Here is an 11,651-nt window from a genome sequence, read left to right on the forward strand (position 1 = left end):
GATGTTGAACCTGCTCAAGCTAAGTTTTACAGGGATTTGGCTTTGTTTTGCAAACTTTCTTAGTATAGAATAAGCTGTGCATTTTTTGAGCTTTTTCATTAGAGAAGAAATAATTTATATTACTTTCACAAACCTTTTTTTGAGAGCTGGTAAATAAACTCTAATAGAAATCAACCTTTAAGAGTACATTAAGCATTTGTTTAGGTTTCAGTACCTTCGTTTGTGATACCGCATAACCAATTTCCATAGTGCAAATACTGGCTTTCTTCTGTAAGAATATACATTTCACTCTTGAAGCATGACAAAGCAAAAGTCTTTTTTCATGTGCTTCCAGTGCAGGTCACCTTTAAAGTAAACTACTTGTGTCCAGTATTCAGTATTTCAGTAGAATATTTTCCCATTAATCATGCCAAATATTATTAATCCATTTCAGTTCAAGTCAAAAAGAAGCTTAAAGTCTTCATAGGTGAAGTGAGGTTGATGTCCTCTGTACTTTGAGGAACACTTAAGGAAGCAGTGGTTGGCATTAAGAGGGGATTTACTCTAAGAAAGGAAACATCAACAGCAAGAACTGGAAAGAACTGGAATTCCCTGCAAGGAGTTAGAGTGGTGAAAGAAAGAAAACACGATTAATGCAAAGCCCTTCATGTAAGGCAGGGCTGTATCAGTGGGATCTGGGAGTGGGTCATGAGCTACTGCTGCTGTTATAACTGCCTCTGTTATCTCCATTTCACTGAAGTTGAGTATTACCACTTTTTGTTTTAACACTTAAACCTTGTGGAAGAGTAGTTTAGGAGCGAAGCTTTGTCTTGTCACCTAGGTTTCTGGCAAGTCTCCAGCGTCTGAACGTTACCATTACGCGAGCCAGATTCAGCCTCTTTATCCTTGGAAGACTGAAAACTCTCATGGTAGGTACAGTGTTAATCAAACGAACTTCCGTGATCCACCCTTTTAGGTCAAGTCAGGGTTGGGAAAGTGAAAACCATCCTTAGACTGCTCCAGTCTATAAAAGGGGACCCTTCTGTGGTGTTCTGATAAATCAGTACAATCCAGGCCTCTGAAAGGTTCTCTTTGAAAGCTTTGGCTGTGTCAGCTGCCAAAGCTCTTTAAAAAAACAGAACAATTAAAAATCTCTTTTCCTTGCTTCCAAGAAGGAAATTTAGAAATTACTCTCACAATATTTTTAGTAACTAAATTGTAACACAGTGCTTTGCAATTCAAGTGTGGGGGTTGTGAAAAATCTTCTCTCTATTGGTAAGATAGGGTGATGGCAGAAATGCTTCCTTGCTTGATCCTTCCCGTTCCTTCAGCTATTGTATTTGTCACTGGATACTTGAGCAAAGAAAATGATTGTAAAAAGCCTGACAACCCCCAAACATTCCCATGATCTTCAGATTATTGGGTTTGATAGTACTTTATGTAGTCATGTGATTTCTAAGCATAGGCTTTGCTTGTACTCTTTGAAACAGGTATTTCTTAAACAAAACTACGTATTTGAGGGACTGCAAAGGCCCAATGAATGTATAGGGAGTGCTCTTGAAAAGGCTTGATGTCTTACAGTACTGGATCTTGATTTTTTCCAAGGGTGGGGTTCTACAGCTATACCACAAGAGGGCATTAAAGCCTTGTTCCTGTTTCACTGTCTGTGCAAGAAAACTCTTCCTGGCCTTCATAAATACAGAAATTGTCATTTGAAGTGGTAGCTCACTGATGGCTGAAAGTACCTTCCCTGTGTTACAGCAGCCAGAGTGCCTATTGCTGGTCTGCAAGTGAAACATAAGATTCTTCCATTCCAGAAGGAACGTAACAGTGGTTTCCATGACAGTTGTGTCAGGTACCTTAATTAAAGGAGTTGTGTATCCTCTGACACCTCTGTCCATTTGTGTGGCTTTCTTTCCAATAACCTTTCTTTCTGGGTTGTGTCCTTTTGCCTTTTTCTAAAAGGAAAACAAAGACTGGAATGAGTTGATTCAGGACGCTCAGAAAAGAGGTGCCATTATCAAGACATCAGGAAAAAGCTACAGGAAAGATGCTGGTAAGATCTTGAAGCTCAAGCCACCAGTACAGCCGCCAGCCAGTGCAGGAGCAAAGCAACCTCCTCCAACACAGTCGTCTTCCAGTGGCAAGAAACCACTTGCAAATCCACGGGAGGCCAGCAGCCCTCAGGAGCTACCTCCTGGCACTGGCTGTGCAGTGCCACAAGGAAGTGAAGGGCCCCAGCAGCCACAGTGTGCTCAGGCTGTGGACTCCAGGAGAGGCAGTGCCCCTGCACGCATGGTGGCTGCGATGCTTCCTGCTGATCAGGAGAAACCACGGGATCCAAGGCTGGCAAGTATGGCTAGTAGAACTGAAGCCAAAGGGAAGGAACAGGCCTCAAAAGACTGCAGTCAGCCAGACCAGAGCAATCCAGGATCAACATCACAGCAAGGCTTCGATGCGTCCTCAGCTGCCAGGGATCAGATTACCAGAACAGAAACTTTTAAGAAGCCCCAGCAAACATTGGGACAATGTGATTTGCCTTCCACGGCTCATCACGAGGGTGACCAGAGAGCTCCTCCATTGAAAAGTGGTTCAAAATCCCACAGTGAAGGAGGTGAAAGTTGCATCAATAAGCAGAACAAAGACTATTATGCATTAACAAGAACATCAGAAGAGTCACCAGTGAACACAGAATCAAATGGTGTCAAGCGAAGAAAGACGTTTCACTGACTTGAGTATTGGCTCATTGCTGAAAATCTGTTCCCAGATTTCTGTCTAGCAAGGACTGTATTTTAAATTATTTAGTATACTTGGAACTCCCTTGTATTGGTACCACTGCTATCAGTAGGTTCATCTTTTTCCCATACCGTCCCTAATTGTGAAGGGGACTTTATACCTGACAGTTGATAGATTTGAGCGTTTGTAAAGAAAAGCTGGGTAGCTGCATTGCTTGGAAGAGCAGTCCTCTAGGAAGTTAAGGTTGTAAATGTTTAATGATGTATATTTGTACAGTCTACAAAATTATTTTAAGATTTAATTTGGCAAATATGTAGCTTCTTGTTTCCTTGTGCAAATGCTAATTTCTTAGGTATTTTTTTATGAAGAACCAGAGCAAAGCAGAAAGAAAAGAAAGAAAAAACAAACAAAAATCCCCCCAAGTCCAGAAAACAGCCATACTTTGTTTCCCTTTTGCACTAATAAGTCTAATTTATTTGATGGCAGAGTGAATGCTTATAATGTGGTAGCAGCGATTCTTCCTCATGCTCCACTAGTGCCTCTGGAAACACTGAAGGCAGATGTATATTGGTCGAATGGAGAGAATTCTACTTAATTTGTATATTTTATGGCCTGTTTTTATAAGAACAGAGGAGCTTCCATTTATACACACGTGCCTTGAGTTTTGCTCTTGCTGCTGCTTCATCAGTTATAATTCTTTTCTTATTGCAGAGGCAACACAAACTGCAGATTAAAGCCTATGAGGTCTGTTTGGTCCCAGTGAGTCCATGTGAGGAATAATCAACAGCACTGTGGAACCTTAGTCAAAGACCTAGGTATCACTTCTTGGTAATGACACTTGAGTTTTCTTTATACAGAGATTTTGGAGATCTAGAGGGCTAAAACGGGCAAGCAGTTAATTCTGGGTGTTATTACTGCATTCATTCCACCGTGTTGATGAAGAATATATAGCCAGTAAAATGGGGTGGTGCAGGAAAATGAACTTGATTTTTAAGAAAACCTTCCTCTTGTTATAACATTTCACAATAAAAGTGGAATTACTTAATAATTCTTTGAGGTGACTGAATTATCACTTCATCTGGAGAATGTGTGTGAAGGAGGTGAAGAGCAGCATTTCATGTGCACAGTTTTGCATGGTAGTACCTTAGCATGCTTCTGCCTGGGAATGCAGCTCCACGCTGTGTTAGCACAAGCCGGGTGTACTGCGAGTGGGCTGGGTTGCTGTCTCCATGCATCTGTGGTGAAGTACAGCCTGCTCTGAGGCAAGCACGAACCTTCTGTCCCCCCACAATTGACTTACACTTAGCCAACATCACAGCAGTGGCTTTCTGAGCTGCCGGATTCCTCTAGCCAGGATTTAGCCATCATCTTAGTTATGTTTTCTGTCCTGACACTTTCATTGGAGTGATTAGTATTAGCTTTGTCCTTTAAACCACTGCCTGAGAGGTACATGTGAGCCGGTCCAGTGAAATACAGGTGCCTTACTGTACAAAACGTCAATTCAGACTGTAGCTGCCAGTAAAGCTTAATGCATCCAAGCCCAGAACAAACGTGCTTTACTGGTAACATGTGTTGTAAGTGTGTTGACAGGCATTTAGTTGCTGTCTGTGGCTATCCATCTCATTGTGCTGCATGGTACAGAGCATTTTAAGATACCAGGGGAGAATCTTTGAGATGCCTATGAAGTGAAATGGGTATATGTGCATTCTTTAGCTTTATTCATTCTGTTGCAATCATAATTGCTTTAATGAACCCTGATCCCCTCTTGTCAACAGTGTATGCTCTTCTAAAACTGCGGTGACTCTGCCTTGATGTTATGTACCTTCTGCATGCAGGAAGGCTGCTGGAATGAATCAGACTGTTGTGAACTGGACATCTTGGTCACCCCCACATCCCAGAATCCATGCCCAATGTGTTGTCTCCTTTTATGTTCATAGGAATATTAAAAAATGGTCATATTCTATGATCTTTTCTATTATCTTTGAAACCTCTTGGCTCTATTGGGTGTAAGCCATTTAGACTGTTTCAATGTAAATAAAGTGAAGCTGGCAGCAGTGTGAATGAGGAAGTGCTTTTCTGGTCATTAAGTGCAATTTTGTCAGAAGAATGTTTCTCTCTAACTTCTAGTTTTCTTCCTCAGTCTACATTTCAGAACATGGTCTTCTGAGAGCTATGCTTGCAATGCTGGAAGAAGTTTTGTTTTACCATTTAAATTCTATTGTGTTTTGTACACTGCAATAGGCCATGTCCTCTGTAATGCCTATGTTTTTCCATAAATCATCTCTGAGGCATGGTCAGCGGCTCAGACTTTGGTTATTTAATACTAGGTTTATCTGACCTAAGTTATTCTGTCAGTGGTAGCTTACTGCTACTGTATCATTAATGGTGTATGCTTTAATTGCTCTTAGAACACTTTTCTCATATCACTCAGAGTATGTTTGTAGTTTTAAGTAACTTTCTCTTCCCTTCTCTTTTATACCCATAACATGGAAAACCAAGCTAACTCCAATCCAAAGCTTGCTTCTTATTGCTTCAAATAAAACCTGCATTAGGGAACAAACAATTTTCATAACTTCTCTGCTGTTTACATTCCATGTAACAAGATGTTGAGTAGTGGCAGGCAGTCAGTGTTGGTAAGCTGTGACTGCAGACTTGCTTTATTCATTTAGTGTCATCTTGGAACCGGTGACAGCCGGAGGAGGTTGTTCAGTGATTGTTCTGTTCTGCTGAGTGTTAAAGTGAAAAATCAGTAAAACACTCAACGTTAGGCAAAAGAGTTTAATTGGAGGTTTTGCCACAAAACTTTGGAAGAAGCTGTATTCAGGTCTTTATGCAGCCATCCATCTGGATGGGCTGAGGAGTGCTGAGCTGGTGAGGCATCTGGGTTATGGGTAGTAATCACAAGAGCTGGGCCACACTCACCCTCTACTCCCAGTCTCATCTACATTCAGGCTTCCAGTGCTGGCAGTACTGGCGGGGCAATGAGTTTTTACAGTACTGCCTCCTAGGTGAGCTGAGTGCTGTAATTAATGAGCAGCTAATAGGGGTCTAACAGGAGCTGGGAGTCTAGGTGGTACAAGGTGTGCAGACTGGCAAGGCTTTTCACCCCTTCCTCATGCCAGTCCATAAAGTGGAAGTAGCCCCTGCAGTACTGGTGCAAGGGAAATATGGAGCAGCACATGCTTCTAGAGTGAGAAAAGACTTGTAGTGACCAAATGTACTGATTGAGGGTAAACTGTTCCCATGTAACATGGAACCCTGGTCATGTCAGAGTTGAGACTTTTGGGATTCGTGCAGTTAACTGAGGTGTGGTGAGATGCTGGGGTTTACTTTTGAATGTAGAAGACGGAGACCTGAGCAGCCAATAGCTGGAGCTGAGCTGTTCATTCACAGCCCAGCAACTGTAGCAATACCAAGAATAAGCAGAACCGTGGTCCTAAAAATGCCAGACATTCTCTCTGGTCTGCATGAATAAATGATGGATGAAATAGCTGCTGTATTGTAAATGGAATTTATAATGTTAATGATACAATGCAGTCTCTTGCCACAACGGATCCATTCCCAAGCCATATATAAGGTCTCCTTTCTTGTCTTTTTAAGATGTTTGGAAAGGAGCCCACTGCCTTATTCTTTAGTGCAAATAAATGTAAGCTAAGCAGCTTTGTACATCGAATATCGCTGACACATGAGACCTTCCAGCTATGCGTATCTGTCTTCTAAGGCCTTGACTAATTTGCCACCAACTCCCAGTGATAGAAATGAGAATGAAGGTGGTTTCAATGCATGTTACATTTGGTATTGTGAAGATGTAGAAAACCTTGTTTTGTAGCTTGACAGCCTACACTGGTGTGGCTGTCCAGTTCTGTCACTGATTCCACTGTGGCATCAAGCAAGAAATCCCTTTGCTACAAAAAATCCCATTGGTTTCTCCTCTGTTTTAATCTCTGAAATAGCAGAGCGTGGTTGGGATGGAGCGTTTGGAAGCCAGTATTATTGCTGTCCAGGAGAGAAGGTGGTTATGTGATAAAAATGGGTGGTTTTAGGCTTTCCTCCCACGTTTCACCCTGCAGTGAAACTTGTTATGACACCTGCAGAATGAAAATGGTAAAGGAGCCTTTAGGACACACTGAAGCTCTTCTCTGCATCTCAAATCAGTGTGATTTTTAGCCAGTTTCTGTGCGATAGCGGCCAAACTCTCTGACTCCCTGCTGGAAGGGCTGAGATGGCAATACAAAGCTTTTCAAACACCAGCTCTGCTCTTATTTCTGAGCAGGAATGCTCATCTCCTTTTCAGGGAGCTTTGTTTTATTTACATTTAGGACTTTCCGTGAAAGCCAATTGTTGAACAGAGTTGAGTGGTGAGACCATTAATTTTATTACCACTGAAGTGTTGGTTCTCTCACTACTCCAGCCCTCACAAGGCTTCTTATGAATCACTCCTGCAGATGAGATTTCTGCTCCCTCATCTTTAAAATGCCACATGACATACCTGGTAAGTGCCAAGGGAATTTTTTCCCCCTCCTTCTGTCTCCAGCACCAGGGACTATCAGCTTGATGTTTTATCTGGTGAGTGAGCAAACATGGATAAAACCAGGCTGCTGTTGACTCCTGTAGACTCAGCCTGGCCGTAGTGGTCTGTCACATCAGGCAGATTTGTGTTGCTTTGGGGCGTTTGGTTATTTAGTTATTACTCTAAATAGTTAAAACCAGAGTAGGCTTTGAGGTAAACAAGGGAAAACAGAAGCTCTACTTGTACTGTTTGAAGAGGTCACTTTTTTGCAGACAAGTATCATTTAGAAACTTTCTCAAATCAAATGCCAGAGACAGGATACCCATGAAAACCTCTTGAAAGAGCGCAAGTGGCTTTTCTCAGATAAAGAAGTACCTTTTGGTTAACCTTTCCACAAGTAAAGTACCAAGCTCATTGGACAACTTCTCCCGTTTGGATGCATTAACCAATGTACAAATGTCTCTCTCTTAAGGAAGATGAGCTTTTGGGTCTGTGGGTACTGGCTGTGATGGTTTCTCTCTGTTATTTCAGTGACGCTCTTTGTGGAGGCAGCTGTGTGCTGATGGAAGTCTGAGGTTAATGGATCTTCAGTGCTGAAGCTTTCAGAAGTTTTAAATTATTTTCTTAAATACCAAGATTAAGTTTTTGAGAGTTTGTTTTTCTGTCTTGCAGTGGTTTGTGCTGTGTGGTTGCAAGTTCTGTAGCGCTGCTGGACAGGTAAAACGCCATCCTCTGCTCTCCAGCACACAGGGTTAGCTTTGCACTGAGCCTAAAGATGAGCTGTAGTGCTCTGTTTGCAGGCAGAGCCACAGGAGGCAAGTCTTGAAACTCTCTTTGGGCCCTGCCCTTGCTCACAGCCTAAAGGGTTTCATTTCTTGCACAAGATGAAGCGTGTCATGTTTGTCATTTGCAGTTACTATTACACAGGGGGTTTGCACAACTAGGAAGGCTCAAAGGTGGCTTTAAAGAAGGTCCAGGAATGAACATGATGGGTATTCTGGGTTCACAGGGAGCTGGTCCAATCTCTGGAGCTGAGTTGGAAAGCCAGTGATGTTTTATCTTAAAAAGAGATGAACAAAACCCCCAAATCAACCAACCAGCACCCAGTCAACCAAAAGAGAATCCCCCAAACCAAAAAGGTCCAGTGCAGTGGTCTACCCCCTTCAGCATTTTCATACCTGGGTCATTCTGAGCTTTGTTTTGCCCTTCTGAGGTTATTCTCTGTAGGAATTCAGTGCTGCTGCTTGGCACATTCCTGCTTGCATCGCAATAAAAGTGTGTTAGCAGGGAATCTGCTGGGTGCAGAGTTTGTCTGGGACACAGCTTTATGAAGTAGTAAATTTTCTGTTGCTCAATCTAATATTCTAGAGAAAAACACTAACACAGGGAAAGGGGAACGTTGCTTCACCTTCCAGAAGTGCCATTAAAGATCTTGATCTTGTTACAGTATTTTCAATGCTATTACTTGTACGAACAGTAACATATGAGGATTTTAAATCTATTGCAGTCAGAAAGTACAAAGAAAGAGCGAGTGTCAGTACCAACAGACAGCAACCGACTGCATTAAAGAAAGGGAGACAATGCTTGTACCAGCCCACTCTTGGAGATCAGATCTCAGAAGGGTGAGTTTAATCCCCATTTATTTTATGGTGGGTTAACTAAGCCCTGTGACCTGTGTTGTTAAACGCTGCTCTGAATGTGCCCCACACTTAAGAATACTCAAACAGCTTGTTCTGCAAAGCTGCATCATGGCAGCAGCTCTGGGGGGGCTGCAGAGGGGTTGGAGAGCAGAGGTCCCCCTGGAGAAGCATCCTTGCACTGCCCAGCCTTCTGCTGCAACCTCATTGGAAATGGCCCTTCCACAGTAGACCAGTGCTTAATACATCACTCAGGCTCTGTTCATTGTCTACAGTTAGTATTCTAACCTAGGTTCAGCAAAGTAATTAGGAGAAATAATTAACAGCGCTCAGTAATGAGGATACCTCTCTCCCTCCCCTCTCCCTCCCCATATGGTGCACCATGGTAATGACTTAGAAAACACAAGAGGACATTATGAATAAAAAAATAAGTCTTTACCTGTAATTAACTGTGCACACAAGAAGAAAAGTGATCAAGCAGCCATTAATAGTTGCTTTACTGGAGGAGGATACACCAGAATCAAATGCTCATGGCAAAACGTCCCTTTAGTTGTGGTTCTTGTATCACATTTAATCCAAACAAAAAATAAGTCTCTACCCAAAAAACGTATTCGAACCGTACACTCTACGGATGTGTGTGGATAAGACACTGCACTCCTCACGTACCATGTGCCTGATGGCCCTGCCTTCTCTGTAAGTGCAGGAAAACAAAACCCAGCAGTGAAAATACAAAAATCAATGCAGCAACTAGAGTTGTAGGCAACGGTATGCGGTGGGACGTGGGACTACGCAGCAATGATTGACCAGAGTCCCCCCCCTTCCCTCCCTCCCCTTTCCCCTGCCTGTTGTGTTATGGGTCTCTGGAGTTGAGTTGCCATGACAGGCTCCTTCAATACAGGACACTAAGAAGAGTTAAAATAAAAAGAACACCCCAGCCTATACCAAAGTAAAGAAAGTAATAATAAAAAAAATACCCCTTGGATCGCGGCACTATTTCACCAGGGCCCCATGGCCCCGGCCCCAGATTGCCCTGTGTGGAGCAGGGAAGGAGAGTCACTGTGCAGAGGAAAGGATGGGTCTGTGTCCCCTCTGGGCTGCTGGACCACGGCCCGGCACAGGCTGGTGCAGTCCCCGTGCTGCTGCTCAGCAGCCGGCTCCATGCTGCGGCCATCCCGGCTGCTGCCAGGATGGGTTCATGGGCAGGAGTCAGCCCCTCGTGTTCTGTGCACCCCTCTGCTCGGGAAGTGGACTGAAAGACGTTGTGCAAGTCCTAGCGTGAAGGAAGGCGGAGGAGACGATGGGGAGAGCCACCCGGTACCTTGGTCTCCCCCAGCCCCTCGGGTGATGTGCCTGGGCTGAGCTCCTTCCCCTGCAGGTTCAGAGGTCCCCCCATCCGCGCAGCTGGAGGACGAGCACCCCAAGGAGGACGGCGCCGAGGCTGCCGCGCGCGCTGGAGGCACCATCGCAGTCCTTTTTGTCGGCTTCACACCTGGATTGCTGGCACAGGACCCCCTTGAAGCCCACAGGGCAGATGCAGCGCTGGTTCTGGTAGCACGTGCCGCCATTCTGGCAGAGCAGGAGCTCGTCATCGCAGACGTTGGCTATAAAGTGAGAGGGAGGAAAGGATTTGAGCGTTAACCCAGGGTATCTTAAACCCTTTGACTGCAGCACAAATTAGAAGCTTTTGGCTTTCTTCTTTAGCTCCTAGGGTTTGAATTATTCAACCGCTTAGAGCAGTCCCACGGCCAGAGGAACATAGTGGGGACTGCAAACTCCAGGAGCAAAGCTATCAAGTCATTTTCAGATTTGGGAGAAATGGCTGGAATTTGCTCACTCTGAGCATCACAGGGGACCCGAGCAGGCAGTGCTGAGCATCCCCCTCTAGTTTGGACCCATCTCACCCCCAGCCCATCATTGTGCCTCAGGTACTCACGGAAGCAGCCCTGTCTCCAGTAGTAGTTGGGCAGGCAGTCGTCACACTTGGGCCCCGTGGCACCTTCCTTGCATTCACAGTAGCCGGTCTCGTTGCAGCGGTCGTGCATGGAGCCGATCTGGTTGCAGTTACATTCTGGCCAAAGACAGGGCTGTCAGTGCCTGCCTTGCCCCTGTTATTGCCCCGAGGGAGATGCCGTGACTTGGGAAAAGCCTGGCTACGTGCTACAGGAGGGACCTTAGACACCAAGGGGCTGGGAGAGCGTGGCTGCTTGAGAAGTTCCCATGAGTGCAAACAGCCATGAGTGCAAGACCACCGCTCTTTGGAGCTGAGCACCTTCTGGTAGAGCAATGCGTCTGAATCAGGTTGGAAAGACAGTATTTGGGCTTTGTTCCCAGCAGAGAGATGCCTTGGCAGGCTGCAGACACTGCAACGACTGGGGGCATGCAGGTCCCCCCTCTTTCCAGAGAGGGGCTGAACTGAAGCCCACCCCATAGGAGAAGGTTCTACAAGAGCCATCCCATGTCCTAGTGCTGCCCGAGGCCACCGCAGTGCTCACCTATGCATACATTCTCATCATCCAGCTCCGCCGAGCTGTTGCGGTAGAAGCCAAGGCGGCAGTGCTGGCAGTGCTGGCCCCTCGTGTTGTGCTTGCAGCTCACACAGGTCACCACGTTCAGGAAGTCGATGTAGCTGCAGCGGTTGGAGTGCCCATAGCACTCACAGTCTGCGGAGAGCAGGAGAGAGCTGGGGAGATGGGCTGGGAGCATCCTTCCTTATGCTGGGTACAGGAGGGGAGCCATGACCACTGCTGACACAGGGCTAGGCAGGATGAGTGCACACAGGGGCTGCCATG

The 11,651-nt window shown here is 45.0% G+C and overlaps 2 protein-coding genes and 1 long non-coding RNA gene across 3 annotated transcripts in view; 2 read left to right on the forward strand and 1 right to left on the reverse strand.

The window, feature by feature from the left end:
• Nucleotides 1-3,432, forward strand: part of SETX (senataxin) — a 28,501-nt gene extending 25,069 nt beyond the window's left edge. Inside the window, exons 25-26 of the mRNA XM_065695438.1 lie at nucleotides 821-908; nucleotides 1,945-3,432. Of these exons, the coding sequence (XP_065551510.1) occupies nucleotides 821-908; nucleotides 1,945-2,709 (853 nt within the window). The 3' untranslated portion in view covers nucleotides 2,710-3,432. The remainder of the gene's footprint in view (nucleotides 1-820; nucleotides 909-1,944) is intronic.
• Nucleotides 3,433-3,459: 27 nt separating this feature from the next.
• Nucleotides 3,460-4,776, forward strand: LOC136022314 (uncharacterized). The gene is made up of 2 exons (XR_010616123.1): nucleotides 3,460-3,543; nucleotides 4,491-4,776. It is a non-coding gene; the product is annotated as an uncharacterized LOC136022314 (long non-coding RNA).
• A 4,508-nt stretch (nucleotides 4,777-9,284) lies between these two features.
• The window catches only part of NTNG2 (netrin G2), a 44,915-nt gene continuing 42,548 nt past the window's right edge, over nucleotides 9,285-11,651 (reverse strand). Inside the window, exons 6-8 of the mRNA XM_065695563.1 lie at nucleotides 11,355-11,522; nucleotides 10,796-10,930; nucleotides 9,285-10,463 (exon numbers count right to left, since the gene is read on the reverse strand). Of these exons, the coding sequence (XP_065551635.1) occupies nucleotides 10,240-10,463; nucleotides 10,796-10,930; nucleotides 11,355-11,522 (527 nt within the window). The 3' untranslated portion in view covers nucleotides 9,285-10,239. The remainder of the gene's footprint in view (nucleotides 10,464-10,795; nucleotides 10,931-11,354; nucleotides 11,523-11,651) is intronic.

The sequence above is a fragment of the Lathamus discolor genome, chromosome 15, assembly GCF_037157495.1.
Source record: "Lathamus discolor isolate bLatDis1 chromosome 15, bLatDis1.hap1, whole genome shotgun sequence".
NCBI lineage: Eukaryota > Metazoa > Chordata > Aves > Psittaciformes > Psittacidae > Lathamus > Lathamus discolor.